Here is a 16239-nt window from a genome sequence, read left to right as displayed (position 1 = left end):
ATTATTAATAAATCAATACATTTAAATTAAGAAATAGGTTAAAAAAAAAGAGGAAATGAAGTTGAATTCAAGCCAATGTGCTTTCCCCTTGTAAGATTAAAATATTTCATTAATTAAAAATTTATATTGCTAACTCTGGAACCAGTGAAAATAACTACCACTAATGATAGATCATTGAAAAGCTCTCAATGAGGGCTTATAGGTGCCATTAAGAAAACATCCAAAATCCAAATTTTGGGGGATTTTGGGCTTTTTTGAACATTTTAGTTCAGTCAATTACAATCAAAAGGGGAGGTGCACAACTAATTGTTACAGTAGTACTAAATCCAAAATTTCAACATCCTACGGCAAATCGTTTTTGAGTTATGCAAGATACATACGTACAAACAAACATACAGATGTCACAACGAAACTAGTCAAAACTAATTCAGGAATGGTCAAAACGGATATTTCCGTTGAAATCTGAAAACCAAAAATTTTTCACAATCGCAATGCTTCCTTTTTACTTTGTACAAGGAAGTAAAAAGGTATTCTTAATACTCAACATTATGCAATTTTTCACATTAATTACAACTAAGTTGATACACCAATGATAACTTATCTTGTTAATTATTATCATTTTTAACTTTACCAGTTTATTCATCCCTCTTTTAATTTATACAAAATATTTGGATAATCTATTTGTGAATTCATATAATAATCAATTTATTTTTAAGTTATTAAATATATTTTTCAAGATGATAAATCTCCTTATCATGTATAGAAAAATTACTAAATAAATTGGTAAATATTTATTTGTAAATTTTAAATGAATTGCAAGTGGCCCAAGAATTGGATTACAAAGTTTATTTTATTATGGCTTCAGGTTAATTAAAAAATATGACGCTGACTAAAAAATAAATTTCAAAGATTTTATTACGGGCATAGTGAACTTTTTTCTAGTGCAATATATTTATTTTTTATTACATTTTCTTTTTGCAGTTGATTTAATTTTTTTCTCATTGATTTTTAACTTTATTCTTTTTTAAATGTGTAATTATGAAGTAGAAATATACAACAAAATAAAATGTTCTCTTCAAATATACAAGCTCATTTAAAATGAGTTAAAGATTACAGGAAAAGGATGCAAAAGACTTGAAGTCACGAATCAGATATCGTACATAAGCAGAGACTGTCTAAAATGCAGGAACATGAAATGTAAATTGTCAAAAGCAATGCAATCTGAATGGAAACATCAAAATGATTTAATCTACAAGCGTCTTTCATATCAGACTAAAGAAAAGATCACACCGTTTTTCATTGATTCATAAGCATATTAGTAATAAAACGCCTGAAGAATGTTCACATTGACTGGCTTTTATAAAAGAGTATCAGTATAAAAAAAAGTGAAATGAAAGAGTCAATAAAAGATATACTGGTTTACTGAGAATGTGTACAAGCACTGAATAAAATAAGAAACATATTCAACGAAATAGCATTTCAAAACCTATAAATACATTTTACTGCCTATATCACTGTTTTTTGCTTAATACTACTTTTTTTTAATGGTATAGCAACATTTTATTGATTTAGGATGACTTTGAGATCATTCTGTATAGTTTATAAAAATAATAATCCAAATTGGTGCAAGTGGTAAAATGTTATGCCCCAACAATTAAAAATGTACTGGATCAACTGACAACCTCCTCCCTTTTTAGGATCTATATAAAACTAAAGCAAGTAACAGAATGGTACTAATATTAACTAACTTACTGGAGTCCTATCAACAATTCTTATTTGAAGGTTACTTGACGGAGGATCTAATAACAAAGATTCTTCTAAACTGAAGTCATCACAGTTTTCGTTCTAAAACACAACAAGAGAATAAAAATAATATATGCCATTATTAATTCGTGATACATAAAGTGAATGCATCCATCACCATTAGTGCTTATATAATAAATATATATATATATAAAACTTAAAAAAATTATTTTTTTTATTGTAAGTGTCCATATCTTCTGCTGTACCGATTATATAAAAGTCAAAAGTAAAACTTAGCTTTCAACAACAATACAGAATTTAACAATATTTCTTACCTTATCTTATTGCTTTTACAAATTTACATTAAAAACTCTTTCAAGGGTTTCCCTCATTGTCAGTAAATCAAATCTTTTTTAAATTACATATTAAAATTAAAACATAAAAATTGTCGCATATTGTAAAATATGTAGTCAAAAAATAAGTAAAATAAAAAAAAATTAAATTAAAATAGATATTGCCTGTGGCCAGCAAAACATACAGTTCTGTACTAATATATAAATTGTCTTAATTTACACAAATTTGCTGCTAACTATGGCAGTTTTGATAAGAAAATCATTATCAAATTCTGTCTGCATATTAATCAAGTTGAACTTTTGTCTATGTTTGTATATATATAAAATACTTTTCTAAAATGCATCATTTTTTATTTCTATTACCACATTCTTTTGTAATTTCAATTATTTTTAAATTTGTATTTAAGTCCGTGATTGAAAGTTTATTAACTATTAAATGGTCAGCAAGATTACAGAAACCTAACTTATTCTTTTTATAAGATCTAAGTGTTCAATAAATCTTGCCCTAAATGATCTATTAGTTTTCCCAATATAAATTTTATTCCAACCATTGCATGTTATTTTATAAACACCACACAAATCATTAGAATTATTACTATCATTATGGAACATCAAATGTTTAATGATACGGTTGTGTGGTCTATATGCTGGTATATATTTTTCATCATTATAAACATTAATATAATTTTTAATACTTTACAGATGGGGATTTCTATTATTGGCCGTTATGTCGGAAATTTATTTACAAGTATTCGAAAATAAAATTTTTTATGGTATTACCCACATACACAAAATTCAATTATGGGTTCGTTACGTTGATGATATTTTGATAGTCTATGAGCCTGTTATAAATATTGAACTTCTTATAATTTAAATGTATATATTTTTTTTTTTTTTTAAATCAAATAATTCATTAATACACTGACCATTATGTTAATAAAATTTAATATTATATGAGATATAAACCCCCAGAATACAATAATTATCTAAGTTAAATTTACCATAATAATTTCCAATAATCAAATTTGGTTAGTGGTAGTTCATATAAATTAAAGTCCTACAATGTTTTTTTTGTGAGTTAGAATTAGAGAAAAATTTTGCTTAGATTTCAGCTACCCCATTAAAATGGGATTGTAGAGAAATTTTCAGGACATTAATTAAGAGACAATTAGTAATTTCTTACAGTGTTTGAACCGAAAAATCAAATAAAATAGGTCCAAGAACAGTATCTGCAGAAGGTTTTGCAAAATCTGGGATGAAAACCAATAAATTTAGTTAAAAATCCCCTGTTTTTTTATGTTGACATACAATAACTTTGTCAAATGGGTAATCTTTATATATATATATATATATATATATATATTTCTTCTGTCCATGTGTATGTGACTGAACTCCTAAATGGGTGGACTGATTTTGATGAAATTTTGTATGTGTGTAATTAAGTTGATTCGAGAATGGTTTAGATTCACAATTTGATCCGATAGAAAATGTTTTTTTAAATTTATTTATGTTGTTGTTGATCTTGGGATGGATAAGGTTCAGAATCGGATCCAGTAAGCAGCGCTGCGATCGCGTTTTAGACATTTTTTTTTTTTTAATTTTTGGCATATCAGTCAGGTAGTTGGTGGCTGTGACCGGATTCTAGGAAATTTTTTTATTTTGTTGCTTTTTTCCATATCAGTTATTTGCGTCATAGCTTAGTGTTGTAATTACATTAAAATTCGTATTTTTAACAGACTACTGTTTAGACAGTAGTTTGAATTAAATCCGATAGGTAGTGCTGTTGTTTTGCCATTTGGATTTATTTACATTCTGACTTTTATATAGTGAAAGGTTAATTTTGTGAAGTTCTTAATGTTCAGTTTTTTAAGATTTTATGAAACTTTCAATTGTGTTCATTTAATCTATCATTAAATGAACATCATTAAATAGCATTGCCGAGTCTGCTAGAATTGCGCGCTTAATGAGAATATTATATTATTATTTATTGAAATAACGTTTTAAAGTGTAATTAAAAAATATACACTGTGCAAATTTGTAAGATGCAATATTGAAAAGAATATTTTACATGATTTTTCATGATGTACACACATGCATTCTATAACAATCAACTAAACCTACAAATTTAAATTGTCAGTTCTCATTTGATTCTATGCAACTAATGAACTATTGAACGGCTCTTTGAAAATAAAAATGTAAGTTTGTAAAATAAATTGTAACATTTATAAAATTAAAATATAAGTTACTTATAATAATTATAATTTAAAGTATATTTAAAAAATTGAAGTTATAATTTTTGTAGCTGATTAATTTTATACAAAATTTTCTAAAATTGTTGTTAATTTACAATTATCTAAAATTTGGTAAAATAGATGTTAAAATAAAGAATGATAAAAATTTTAACTACATTGCTTTTTTTTACAGTGCTTTAATTTTTTTATTAATTGATTAATTAAGCTACCACATGGTTATGAAATTTCAAAATTATTGAATAAAAAAAAATGTAGGAGGTACATTTTTAGAATGACCTTAAGTGAAAATTAGCAGTAATGTGGATGAAAATTTATTAATTACACTTTTATTATTAATTTTACAACATTTTGATTTTTTAATTCAATTTTCATCAGACATCTCAATATTTAGTGAAAATAAACATTAACCATACTACACATAAATAATCTATAAACCCATTACAATAATACAATCACAAACTGATAATAGTCATATTAATGAAATTTCATCCACATTCCTGCTAATTTTAACTTAAATAAGTTACTTATATTTATATGTTCTGCATTTATTACAGAACAATGCCACGTCAGGACAACATCTGTCAGGTTCGCTAGTAAACATATAAAACTTTTAAACAAAACTTGTAAATGATCTAATTCTAACAAAATGGTGTAAGATAAGTTGAATAAAACAAGAAGTTAGAAGAATCTGAATTTTATTTAGCAACACTACGTTACTACATTTGTCAGAAAAGTATTTATTCAATATAAACAAAAACCAAAACCAAATTCTTTTTTGGCGGTGTGAAAGATTTGTAAAAAAATTTACTGTTAAAAAAAAACTCAAAATTATACAATTGCAAAATAAAAATAAATAAATAAAAATTACTTATACAATAATTTTTTTATTAATGACAGAAATATGATCAATTATTTGAAAAATTGTTATTTTAAGTTGACAATAAAATAATAACACCTGATGAACAATGAGCAATATTATATTAGTATTTAAGTCATTCCGTAAAGTACATTAAGTATATAAGGTACTGTGAACGTTCTATCATTAGGGAAGGTTTTCTGTGAATTTCAGTTTGAACGTGATCGATTTGTCATTGAAGTACTGTCGTAGTTTACAACCGAGGAATACATTGATATAGTATTCATTCTGGATGTGTGTAATGGTAATGCTGCAGCTGCTGCAATAGAATATGAAATACAGTTTTCCAAATTGGAGGTTTCAAGTTCCTAAAATAATTAGTGTGACTTTTCGCAATCTTCAGGAAACAGATTCACTACCTAGTAATCATACCAGCTAATGAACAATCTGTCAAACACGACGCTGTTACTAATGAAATTATTATTGATGCAATTCAGTGCAGTCCAGGTCCTTGTGACGATTCCGGTCGCCAGCCCCCCTCCTGCCACACCTATTACTAGCCCTGATGAGCTTTAACGAAGGTCTCTTTTGACCCTCTAACTTTTTACACCTCACAGTAATAAGCCAGGCCTCATCAGGATGCCACAATGTAAATGCCTTGGTAGACATTTACATCAGTGAATTATGACTTTGCCTTCGCCTTCACTGTAAGCTTCTGTCAAACATCTTGACTGTCCTACTTCATTGCCCTCTGAACTACCTAACTGAGTTCATGGAAGCATGAACCCCGCGCATAGTTCTACATTTAAATTGAGCTATTGTGAGTAAACGTCTTGCAATATTCGAGGCAAATCAGTAGTAACATACCACAAGAAATGTTCGCAATAATGGAATTTATTCGTAGCTCCCTAGGTGAACTCAACTTTATAGTTCAAACACCTAGTTGGATTACAACTATGGACTCTGGTCTGGTCTAATAGGGAGAAGAGAACAGACCTCCTACTCCCACTCAGCTCCATCACACAGTCCCATGTAACATTTACTTTATCACATAAACTACCATCGTCGAGATGACGCTATACCTCACAGCTGCATGGAAGGCATCAGTACAGATGTCTTTCTAAGCAAATTGGAGTTTTTTATTCGATGGTTTGCAGGACACTTAAACAAAAGTCTTATCCTTACCACAGCCACTTCAACATCTACACCCAGGAGACAGTCTGCTTCACTAAAAATTTATCTTAGTAAAAATATATTTTAATTAGTAAACAAAAAATTTAATAACCAATAAAAACTGTGAACTAAAATAATTTAAAAAATAAGAATAAAAACAGATTTCAAAAAATAATAGTACTAAAAAATTATAAATAATTGTTTTTATTTATTAACACTAAAGTAAATTTATTTACAACAAATAACTATTTTTGAAGTTGGTGTCAGCCAACACAAGTTAAACAAAAAAAAAACCTATGATCTATATGATAAAAATCCTCCTTCAAACAATGCAAAATTGCTGACAGAAGTTTTACTACAATAAAATGAGATCTACAAAAATATAATATAACAATAAAAAGCGATATACAAAAATATAAAAATACTTTGGATGCTTTTTGCCATTTTTTTTTTTTTTTTGGGGGGTTAACCTATGAGACCACTGTTAGGTACTGCTTCAGAGGATGAGATGAATGATTTGTTGAAAATGCCATCCTGACCAGGATTCATACCCGGGACCTCCAGATGAAAGGCCGAGACGCTACCACTAGCATCACAGAGGCCGACACTTTAGATGCTTAGATACATATATTACCTTAGCAAACTCAAGATGAGATATGATTGTGAGATGCTCTCTCTCTCTTATATGCTCTTGAGATCCCATTTCACATGTAGGAATCCTGTTTAGCTGCTTTAGCCGCCCAGCGGTCGATTGAGGTACTAACTTTCCGTAACTTAATATTTAACTTGTGTTGGCACTGACTTCAAAAAAGTTATTTGTTGTAAATATTTTTACTTAGTTAATAAATAGAAATATAATTATTTGTATCTTTTTAGTATTATTATTTTTGGAAGTCAGTTTTTATTTTTATTTTTTAAATTATTTTATTTCATCAATCCAATTGATTAAGGCCAAATTTTTTGTCAAAATCACTACTCTGATACGAGCATCATTCATCTTGATATGGCTAGTTTTTTTTACATATTATCCTACACAAAATAAAAAATTGCCTAATCAATTTGCATTCATCTAGTTAAAACATTAGACAGTTAATTAAAATGTAGAAATTACAATCCAGATTTTTGGGCAGTAATGAGAATATTCAATTCACAAACACTGAATTTCATTCCACACCAGTTTCCATTTTTTCTGTGTATAAGGTAATCTTATATTTCTCATTTTACTTACATTGTTTACTACAATAAATAATAATAATAATAATAAAACAAAACCTTGCTGCTAACTGCAGAGAATAACAATCAGGGCAATAACCTAATACAAATATAATGTCTATAACTTTCCTACTATTACATTTTTAAACCTGCATTCACACTTTTCCTGTTATCTCATATCATGGAACCTTTCATATTTTAATTTAATTAATGTAGTTTCTTTTCATTATAATAATTTAGAAGAAGAGATATAAAGTACCGTAATTATAAGATGCATCCCTATTTCATAGAATATGAAAAAATTCATAATTGATGACTGTGGAATATATAGTTCCTCTTATAATGTTCATTTTTTTCTTTCATGATCTGAAGGAAATACAATTATAAAAACAATATAAAATCTAAACTGAAATAGGATTAAATCCACAATCCATAAACTAACAGAATAAATGATTTAGCTAGATATCTGTAAGTTACAGAAATTTAACAGTATCTTTTGAAAAAAATTTAATCTGCTACTTAATGGGCAAAAAAAATCTGTAAATTGCATTACAAAAAAGAAAAATTATAAATTTTATTAAATTAATAGGTAAATAGAACCAATTACTTTGGTAAAGAAAATGATACGATTATTTTGAAGACACTGATGACATTTTTTGTCCATGTTAATACACAAAAAATATAACAAATGACACAAAAAAACGATTAATGAAAAGATGCAGAGATTTGCACAGGAAAAATAAAACGAACACATTTTATGCATAAAATTTATATACAAAAATGGTTATCTAAAAATTAATGGTTTTATATGTTACCATATCAAAACTGCAGTAAACTTTCATTAAAGTCTCATTTTAGACTTCAAGACTAGACTGATTTAGATCAACCATTTCAAATTTTATCAAAATAATATATATCAATTAGCTTATCAAAATTTACAAAAATTATCAAAATTTCAGGATAAATTAAGTATTAGTTAAGTTTTTCAGTTATACACAGAATTATCTCTTTTTTTTTTTTTTAATAATCATTCTATAACACACAACAACATAAGATAACAAGAGATACTCACAATAGTTTTGATTAAGTGTAAAGGTTTCTTTATATCTTCATCCTCAGCCAATGGATCAAAAGTTTCATCATTATTCATATAATTATCGAATGAATCCATCCTCTAAAGAAAATAAGGTTAACAGTTTTTTACATCTCAAAAATAATAACAAATAAAATATGAATGATATTTAATAGTAAACCAGTAAACCACTTTTTAGCTTAAATGAATCTCTAATTTGATTAAAGTAGACTTCAAAACATATCATGCTAGTACAGCATGATATTATATCTGCAAATTTCTCATTCTATACTATGTCAGTTTTTCTGACATATTAAAAATGTAGAAATTTAATCAGAAGACTAGAAGTGGGTGAACCCATTAATAGACCTGTATGTTTATCCATTTTGTTATATTATGGTTTGTGTTGAATTCATGATTTCATTAGTGCTCTGGTGGTGTGTAGTTTTTCAATAACTCATATGTATGTTGATGATTTCTTGTACTAGGTAAGTTAGTGTAAAGACTAGTTATATCAAAGGATATAAGTCTGAAGTTGTGGATATGTGTACATCAGATTTTGTTGAAGTTGGTACTGTTTTGTTTTCTTTAAACAGGGTCATTCACGGGTGGTCCACCAGGTTGGTCTAGTGGTGAACATGTCTTCCCAAATCAGCTGATTTGGAAGTCGAGAGTTCCAGCGTTCAAGTCCTAGTAAAGCCAGTTATTTTTACACGGATTTGAATACTAGATCGTGGATACCGGTGTTCTTTGGTGGTTGGGTTTCAATTAACCACACATCTCAGGAATGGTCGAACTGAGATTGTACAAGACTATACTTCATTTACACTCATACATATCATCCTCATTCATCCTCTGAAGAATTATCTAAATGGTAGTTACCGGAAGCTAAACAGGAAAAAGAAAGAAAGGGGTCATTCACGGGAACCGGATGTTTTTGAAGTGGGTTGTACTCGGGTGTTCGTGGTGGGAGGGGCACGTGGCTGGTGTCTGACGTTTCCTTTGTTCATAGCATTTGCATTTTAGTCATTGAAATGGAGCCGTGGATGCTAGACCAACGCCTGTACGCGTATGACAGTTTTGTGTGAAATGACGAATCCGTAACTGCTGTTCAGCGAGATTTCCGCTGTCAGTTTAATATCCATCGTAATGCAAGTGTCCCTTCTCGTAACACAATATTGCGATGGGTAAACAACCTTCGAACAAGCGGTTCAATATTGAAGAAAAAAACCATCGGGTCCCCGAACTGCTAGCACTCCGGAGAACATCAAACGAGTAAGGAAAGCCATTGTCAGAAGCCCACGCCGCTCTATTCGGAGGCATTCAGCAGCGCTTCAAATGAGCACAAGTACGGTAAGACGAATTCTGCATACAGACCTGCATTTCCATCCTTACAAGATAGCCGTCGTGCAGCAGTTAAACGAGCAAGAATTCACGCAGCGATTACAATTTTGTCGACAAATGCTTACCGTTTTTGAAGAAAATGAAAATTTGTTATTGTTAATGAGTGACGAAGCCCATTTTCATCTGAATGGCTTCGTCAACAAACAGAATTGCCGGTATTGGGCAGAAAGAAACCCACATCAGCTTCACGAGAGACCACTTCATAGCCCAAAGGTGACTGTCTGGTGTGCAATAGGAAAGGTCGGTGTTATTGGACCATTTTCTTTTAAGAAAATGCCGTAACTGTAACAGCTGATCGTTACATTGCGATGTTGAATACGTTTTTCATCCCTGAGTTACGAAACCGGGGAATCGATTTTCAAAATGTGTTATTCCAGCAGGATGGAGCTACAGCGCACACAGCGAGGGCAACGATGGCTGTTCTCCGTAACTTGTTTCCGGGATGGATCGTTTCCAGATTCGGCGACATTCCTTGGCCCCCTCGGTCCCCCGACTTGAGTTGTGATTTTTTCTGTGGGGGTTTCTGAAATCGCGTGTGTACGGCAATAAATCGCGTGTGTACGGCAATAAACCGCGTATATTGGAGGACCCAAAGATCGCAATTCGTCATCACGTCACCCAGATTGATGTAGACATGCTGCAAAGAATTGAGGCCAGTTACCGTGAAAAGCTACAACAATGTATTGCCCAAAATGAACATCACTTGCCGGACATAATTTTCTGTTCATGAGTAAATAACAAATGCTTTGATTTAACAAGTGTTTCAGTACCAATAAAACTTTTTTAAAGTAAATATTCAATTTTTTATGATTATTTTAAAAACATCTGGTTCCCGTAAATGACCCTGTACATAAGCTGCTGTGAAGTGTTAGTTACAATCTAATGGTTTTCCCACTATTGTCTAAAGCAGTGACCCACTGTTGTAAAACATACTTAGAAGTTTTCACATTTATACAAGAAAACAGTTTCCAATTTTGGCTGAGGTCAACCACTGTAATCTAGCACTTTCAAACTATCTTTGAAAAAACAGTCAATCCACTCCAAAGAAAACTCTTAGTTACATTATATGAGATGTGTTTATTAAAAAACGAGACTGTGTTTCTAAAGTTTAGAGAACGAAGTGACAACTGACTATGAATTCATTGGCAAAGTCCTTGTCAGAATCTGCAGGACAAACATCAATCAACACTCTCAGCCGTTTAGTTGATTTGAGTTATAATTTAGTACACTTGTGTTTTCTGGAATAATAATAAGGTTAAAAGCTCAGTGTGTAGATATGAAATTTTTAGTAAATCTGAACACAATACAAACAGAATGTTTTAAAATACTAACTATGGCTTATTAAGGAAGATCCCCTTGCCTTGTACATGTGTGTTTGGGTAGCACAAAATAATGAGTAAAGAAATCAGAACATAGATCTTCCACTTCACCCACCGGGTTGGTCTAGTGGTGAACGCGTCTTCCCAAATCAGCTGATTTGGAAGTCGAGAGTTCCAGCGTTCAAGTCCTAGTAAAGCCAGTTATTTTTACTTGGATTTGAATACTAAATTGTGGATACCGGTGTTCTTTGGTGGTTGGGTTTCAATTAACCACACATCTCAGGAATGGTCGAACTGAGAATGTACAAGACTACACTTCATTTACACTCATACATATCATCCTCATTCATCCTCTGAAGAATTATCTAAACGGTAGTTACCGGAGGCTAAACAAGAAAGGAAAGGAAAGATCTTCCACTTCAAAAAAAAAATGTAGAAAATGGGCTAGATTTTTCAAGAAGACCACCAACTCAGTCTTTGAACTATGGCTGAAATCATTAACACTGACAAATGTACTATGTGGAAAATTGGTTTATCAAATATGTCTCTATGGTTCTCATACAAAAGCCAAAGAAATACCATAAAGAAATTTGTGTGACATGCTGCACCAACTTGATGCAAACCCAACCTTTTCCACAAAAAAAATCATTACTCATGACAGAAAACTGGGTCTTGCTGCATTATTATAATATGAGAAAATCAGTGTATTGGAAAACAACCAAAAATGAAAATAGTTCATCAAAGCAAGCCTAAATTCAATGCCAATGCTCATTATGCTTTTTAAATTCAATGGCATAATTTTGAAAGAATAGATTCCAAAATGCACAGCAGTGAACTAACATTATTTACAAAAACGTTTGATCCCAGCTTAGAAGTTGTCAGAAAAAACAAACTGAACTGTGTAAAAATGGTTTCATTTATCATCAGGACAATAAACCTGCTCACACAGCACTTTCTCCAAAATAGTTTTGACTGATAATTGCATTAATACAACGAAACATTCTCCATATTTGGTACCAGATTTGAAATGAAATCTGTGCTTAAAGGAACACATTTTGAGTCAGCTGATGCAGTAAAGAGAACAGCTGAAAGAAACTGATCTCTCCTTTTCTGTTTAGCCTTCTGAACCACTGTAAGGTATTACTTCTTAGGATGAATAAGGATATGTATGAATGTGAATGAAGTGTAGTCTTGTAAACTCTCACGTCAACTATTCCTGAGAAGTGTGGTTAACTGTAACCCAGCCACCAAAGAACACCAGTATCCTTGATCTAGTATTCAAATCCATATAAATGTAACTGCCTTTACTAGGATGTGAACCTTAGAACTCTTTACTTTGAAATCAGCTGATTTGCAATGACCAGTTCACCACAAGACCAACCCAGTGGGTTAAAGAAACTGATCGTTCAGCCAGTACCTTCAACCAGTGTAAAACAAGACTATAGATCGGTATAAATGCAAATTGCGACTATATTGAAGGAAACATCACAACTGTAATACATATAAATAAAGGTTAGTTTTTTAATTTCTCAATATTTAATAAACATATTCGAATACATTTGCATAACAAAAGAGCTGGTTTATATTTTTTTAACTTTATTTGTCTTTCCTTCAAGTAGTTAAAGTAGCTAAACAGTAAAATAAAGAATGGAGTGCCATTAAAAATTAATTAATTTTAATGAATCATAAAGTTAAACATTACAAAGTTTACATCCCATATAGACACGTTTGTACTAACCACAACAATTTTGTGTTCATTCAATTCTAACATCTGGTCGGTTGATTACAAAACTAATTTTAATTGTACATTAATAAACTATGAATGAAACTCACGTTGCTCATGATTTAGAGAATCATTACTTACTACTAAAACTTTTAACCTGGACTAAAATTTCACGTCAAAAATACGTTACAACTGAAATGACGCCCCAAAGGATAACCTCTTCTTAGAAAGAAGAGTCAACTACGACGTAAAAATCGAATCATTCTCGATGCGTGAATACTACTTGGAGAATGTTTAGTAGCAGACATGCTAACTGAGATACAAGTTAAATTACTATTTTTATAAAAATTCCAAGAACTTTGCAGTTTTTTAATTTTCTTAATTTTTAAAAACTAGGCAAACTATTTTTTTTTTCTATTAATTGTGTAAGATTTTTTTGTTATACTATGTTATTTACAATATCGTACAAAATAAGAATGACCTGAAAGAGAGGTATCCGTTGATACCTCCCAAGACATTACAATAAAAGCCTGAGCAAAGAATAATACAATTAAAAGTACAATGAATAAAATATAACTAACAATTCAGAATAACTAACATTCCAAGTCTTTAACAAAGTACACATAAATCAACAAGTAATGGAATAGATAAAACACGATAGATGAGTGTTGATAAATCAGCAAAAAGATAAATCCGAGACAGTTGTTCGGTGAATATTAACAGTTATTTTAACAATCATGTAAAGCGACTGAGTAAACTGTTTTTAGTTACTGTTGAACATAAAACATATGTTTTTTAAACCCTTAGCTCCGTCTTGAATACTTTCGGTTCCGTAGCTCATTCTGTAATGTATCAGTGCAACTGTATTTTGGGAAGGATTAGGAGATACTATTAATTATGGGTTATAATCCTAACATACCAATATTGTTTTATTTATATAAATTGGAAAGACTTTTTTTTATTTGTTAAATACAATAAATTGTCATAAATTTCTGAATGCTTTCTACTAACACACACCAGTGTTTCTCAACCTGTGGGGCACGTGCCCCGTAGAAGGACGTGATAACACTAAATAGTGGGCGCGAGCATATCGAAAAAAATATTATTAAAAAATTTTATTAATTTACTGAAAGGAAAGCAAAACAAAATACATTCTGACATAATAAATAATAGAATACACATTTATACTGATATAATACACTTACAAATAGGATTGTATCAGTACTGCATAATGTATTTAATAACTAACTTATCAATACTAAATTACAGTTTAATTAGTGGCACCCTTGGGCCTGTCTTGCAGAGAAAAGTTTTTCAAAGGAAGGTTTAATATTAAAAATGCACACTGAGTTCTCTTTTTACATTTAGCTGAGATCTACATTCTGTCTTCAAAGCAGCCACCGCAGAAAATCCGGTTTCGTAAAAGTAGAACGCTGAAAATGGTAATAGTATACGAAATGCTTTTGTTTTCAGTGCAAAAAATTTATCATCCACCCCTGCCCAAAATTCAGATAGTGATTTATTACTAAATTGCCTTTTGATTTCGCCACTTGCCGTGAAGTCTATGAAGATTTCTTCTTCGACAGTTGAGAGCCCTTCGGGAGTATTTTGAAATGTAACCCACTCCTAACTTGTTACCAAGTTGTCATCAACAAGAAAATACTTTTTTAATTCTTTGCGGCATGGCTAAATGATTTTCAAATCAAAAACAACAATAAAATACTAACAAAAATATAAAATAATAACATATCGTAATAAATAATAAAATAATAATATATTGCAATAAAGTAGTAACGCTATATGTAATGCACCCATGTCTTTACAAAATGCGAAAAAGATTCTTGACTTTAGGGATCTCAGTTTTATATAATTTACTGCAATTACAACCGTCGTTAGCACAATATTCAGACCAGGTCTCATTATTCTGTAAACTGGAGTTTCTCTGTGGATCATGTAGTATATCCAGACACACTGGTGATTTTTGTTTCACAAGGCTTGTATACTTTGGGATCTTAGACATTGAACAAGCACCATCGTGCACATTCCAACACAATTTTTCCACTGTATGTTTGCTTCGTTTATAAAATCATTTAAGAGAGCAAATAATGCGAGTGCTGTTGCTTTGAGTTCAACTGGTTTGCAGAAAGATAGTTCTTCCATTGCTGGCATAATATCACAAAATCGAACATAGACAATGAAATGAGCATCTTTATTGCAATCTGTTGTCTCCATCAAGCTGAACTAAAAACAATTCGTCACGCAACTTCCCGAAAAGCTGATGTTGTACATCTTCAGCTGTATCACCAATTCGACTGGCAATAGTATCATTAGATAGAGGTATGGACTGCAGTTGTTTGGTAAAATTATTTCCAAGCATAGTTTCCACAATCTGAATTGCAGCTGGCAAAATAAGCTCTTTACCAATAGTGTGAAGCTTTTTACATCTGGCAATTTTATATGAAACTTTGTAAGAGATATGTAAAGCTTTTTCATTCAAAGTTTTTTTTAAAAATTATGTTTGCTTTTCATATGATTTTAATTTTAATTCGAAGAATTCTTGGGGTTTGTTAACGTACTCAGTGTGAAACGTTTCCAAATGTTGTTTATTAGGTTTCTTGCTGTTTTCTGCCAAAATTTTTGAGCAAATAACACAAAGGGGCTTTTCTTCTTTATTTACTTCAGTACTGGTAAACCCAAAATTTAAATATTCTCTTGATTTAATTTCGGAACCACGCTCGTCTGTGTACTCGTTGATCCTTCACTATCGTCTAATGGTCGCTTCGGCCCACCTAGAAATTTATCCGTGCTTCTATATAAATCTACTGCCGTAAATATTTAATAGTGTGAATTGCACTTAACACGAAAGTTACAATACATATTCACGATAGATTCGATAGCGATTGAAGGATCGACAGCATTTATACAAGTTTGCGCAGACGTTCCAGAATGTTCGAGACAAGTCGGTAAGACAAATATGTCCCAATCAAAATTGAGACAGATATGGTGGACGTAAGACAGAACAATTGAGAAGCATCGATTCTGGATTTGCCGTGCAGCGATTCCCTGTTGCTAAATATCTATAAATTTACCTATTCTTGGTAATTTGTAAGGTTTGTAATTAAGGTCATAGTG

At 30.8% G+C, this 16239-nt stretch overlaps 1 protein-coding gene across 3 annotated transcripts in view; it reads right to left on the bottom strand.

The window, feature by feature from the left end:
- The window catches only part of LOC142325139 (uncharacterized), a 48206-nt gene extending 34852 nt beyond the window's left edge, over positions 1 to 13354 (bottom strand). Inside the window, exons 1-3 of one of the 3 annotated variants that reach the window (XM_075366518.1) lie at positions 13249 to 13354; positions 8662 to 8763; positions 1753 to 1845 (exon numbers count right to left, since the gene is read on the bottom strand). In XM_075366518.1, coding sequence (XP_075222633.1) covers positions 1753 to 1845; positions 8662 to 8760 — 192 coding nt within the window. In that variant the 5' untranslated portion in view covers positions 8761 to 8763; positions 13249 to 13354. Of the gene's footprint in view, positions 1 to 1752; positions 1846 to 8661; positions 8764 to 13122 lie in introns of all 3 variants that reach the window. The other 2 variants (XM_075366517.1, XM_075366516.1) reach the window with 2 other exon arrangements.
- Positions 13355 to 16239: the final 2885 nt, after the last annotated feature.

This window comes from Lycorma delicatula, chromosome 5 (assembly GCF_047948215.1).
Source record: "Lycorma delicatula isolate Av1 chromosome 5, ASM4794821v1, whole genome shotgun sequence".
In the NCBI taxonomy this organism is placed as follows: domain Eukaryota; kingdom Metazoa; phylum Arthropoda; class Insecta; order Hemiptera; family Fulgoridae; genus Lycorma; species Lycorma delicatula.
This window is presented reverse-complemented; position numbering and strand designations above follow the sequence as displayed.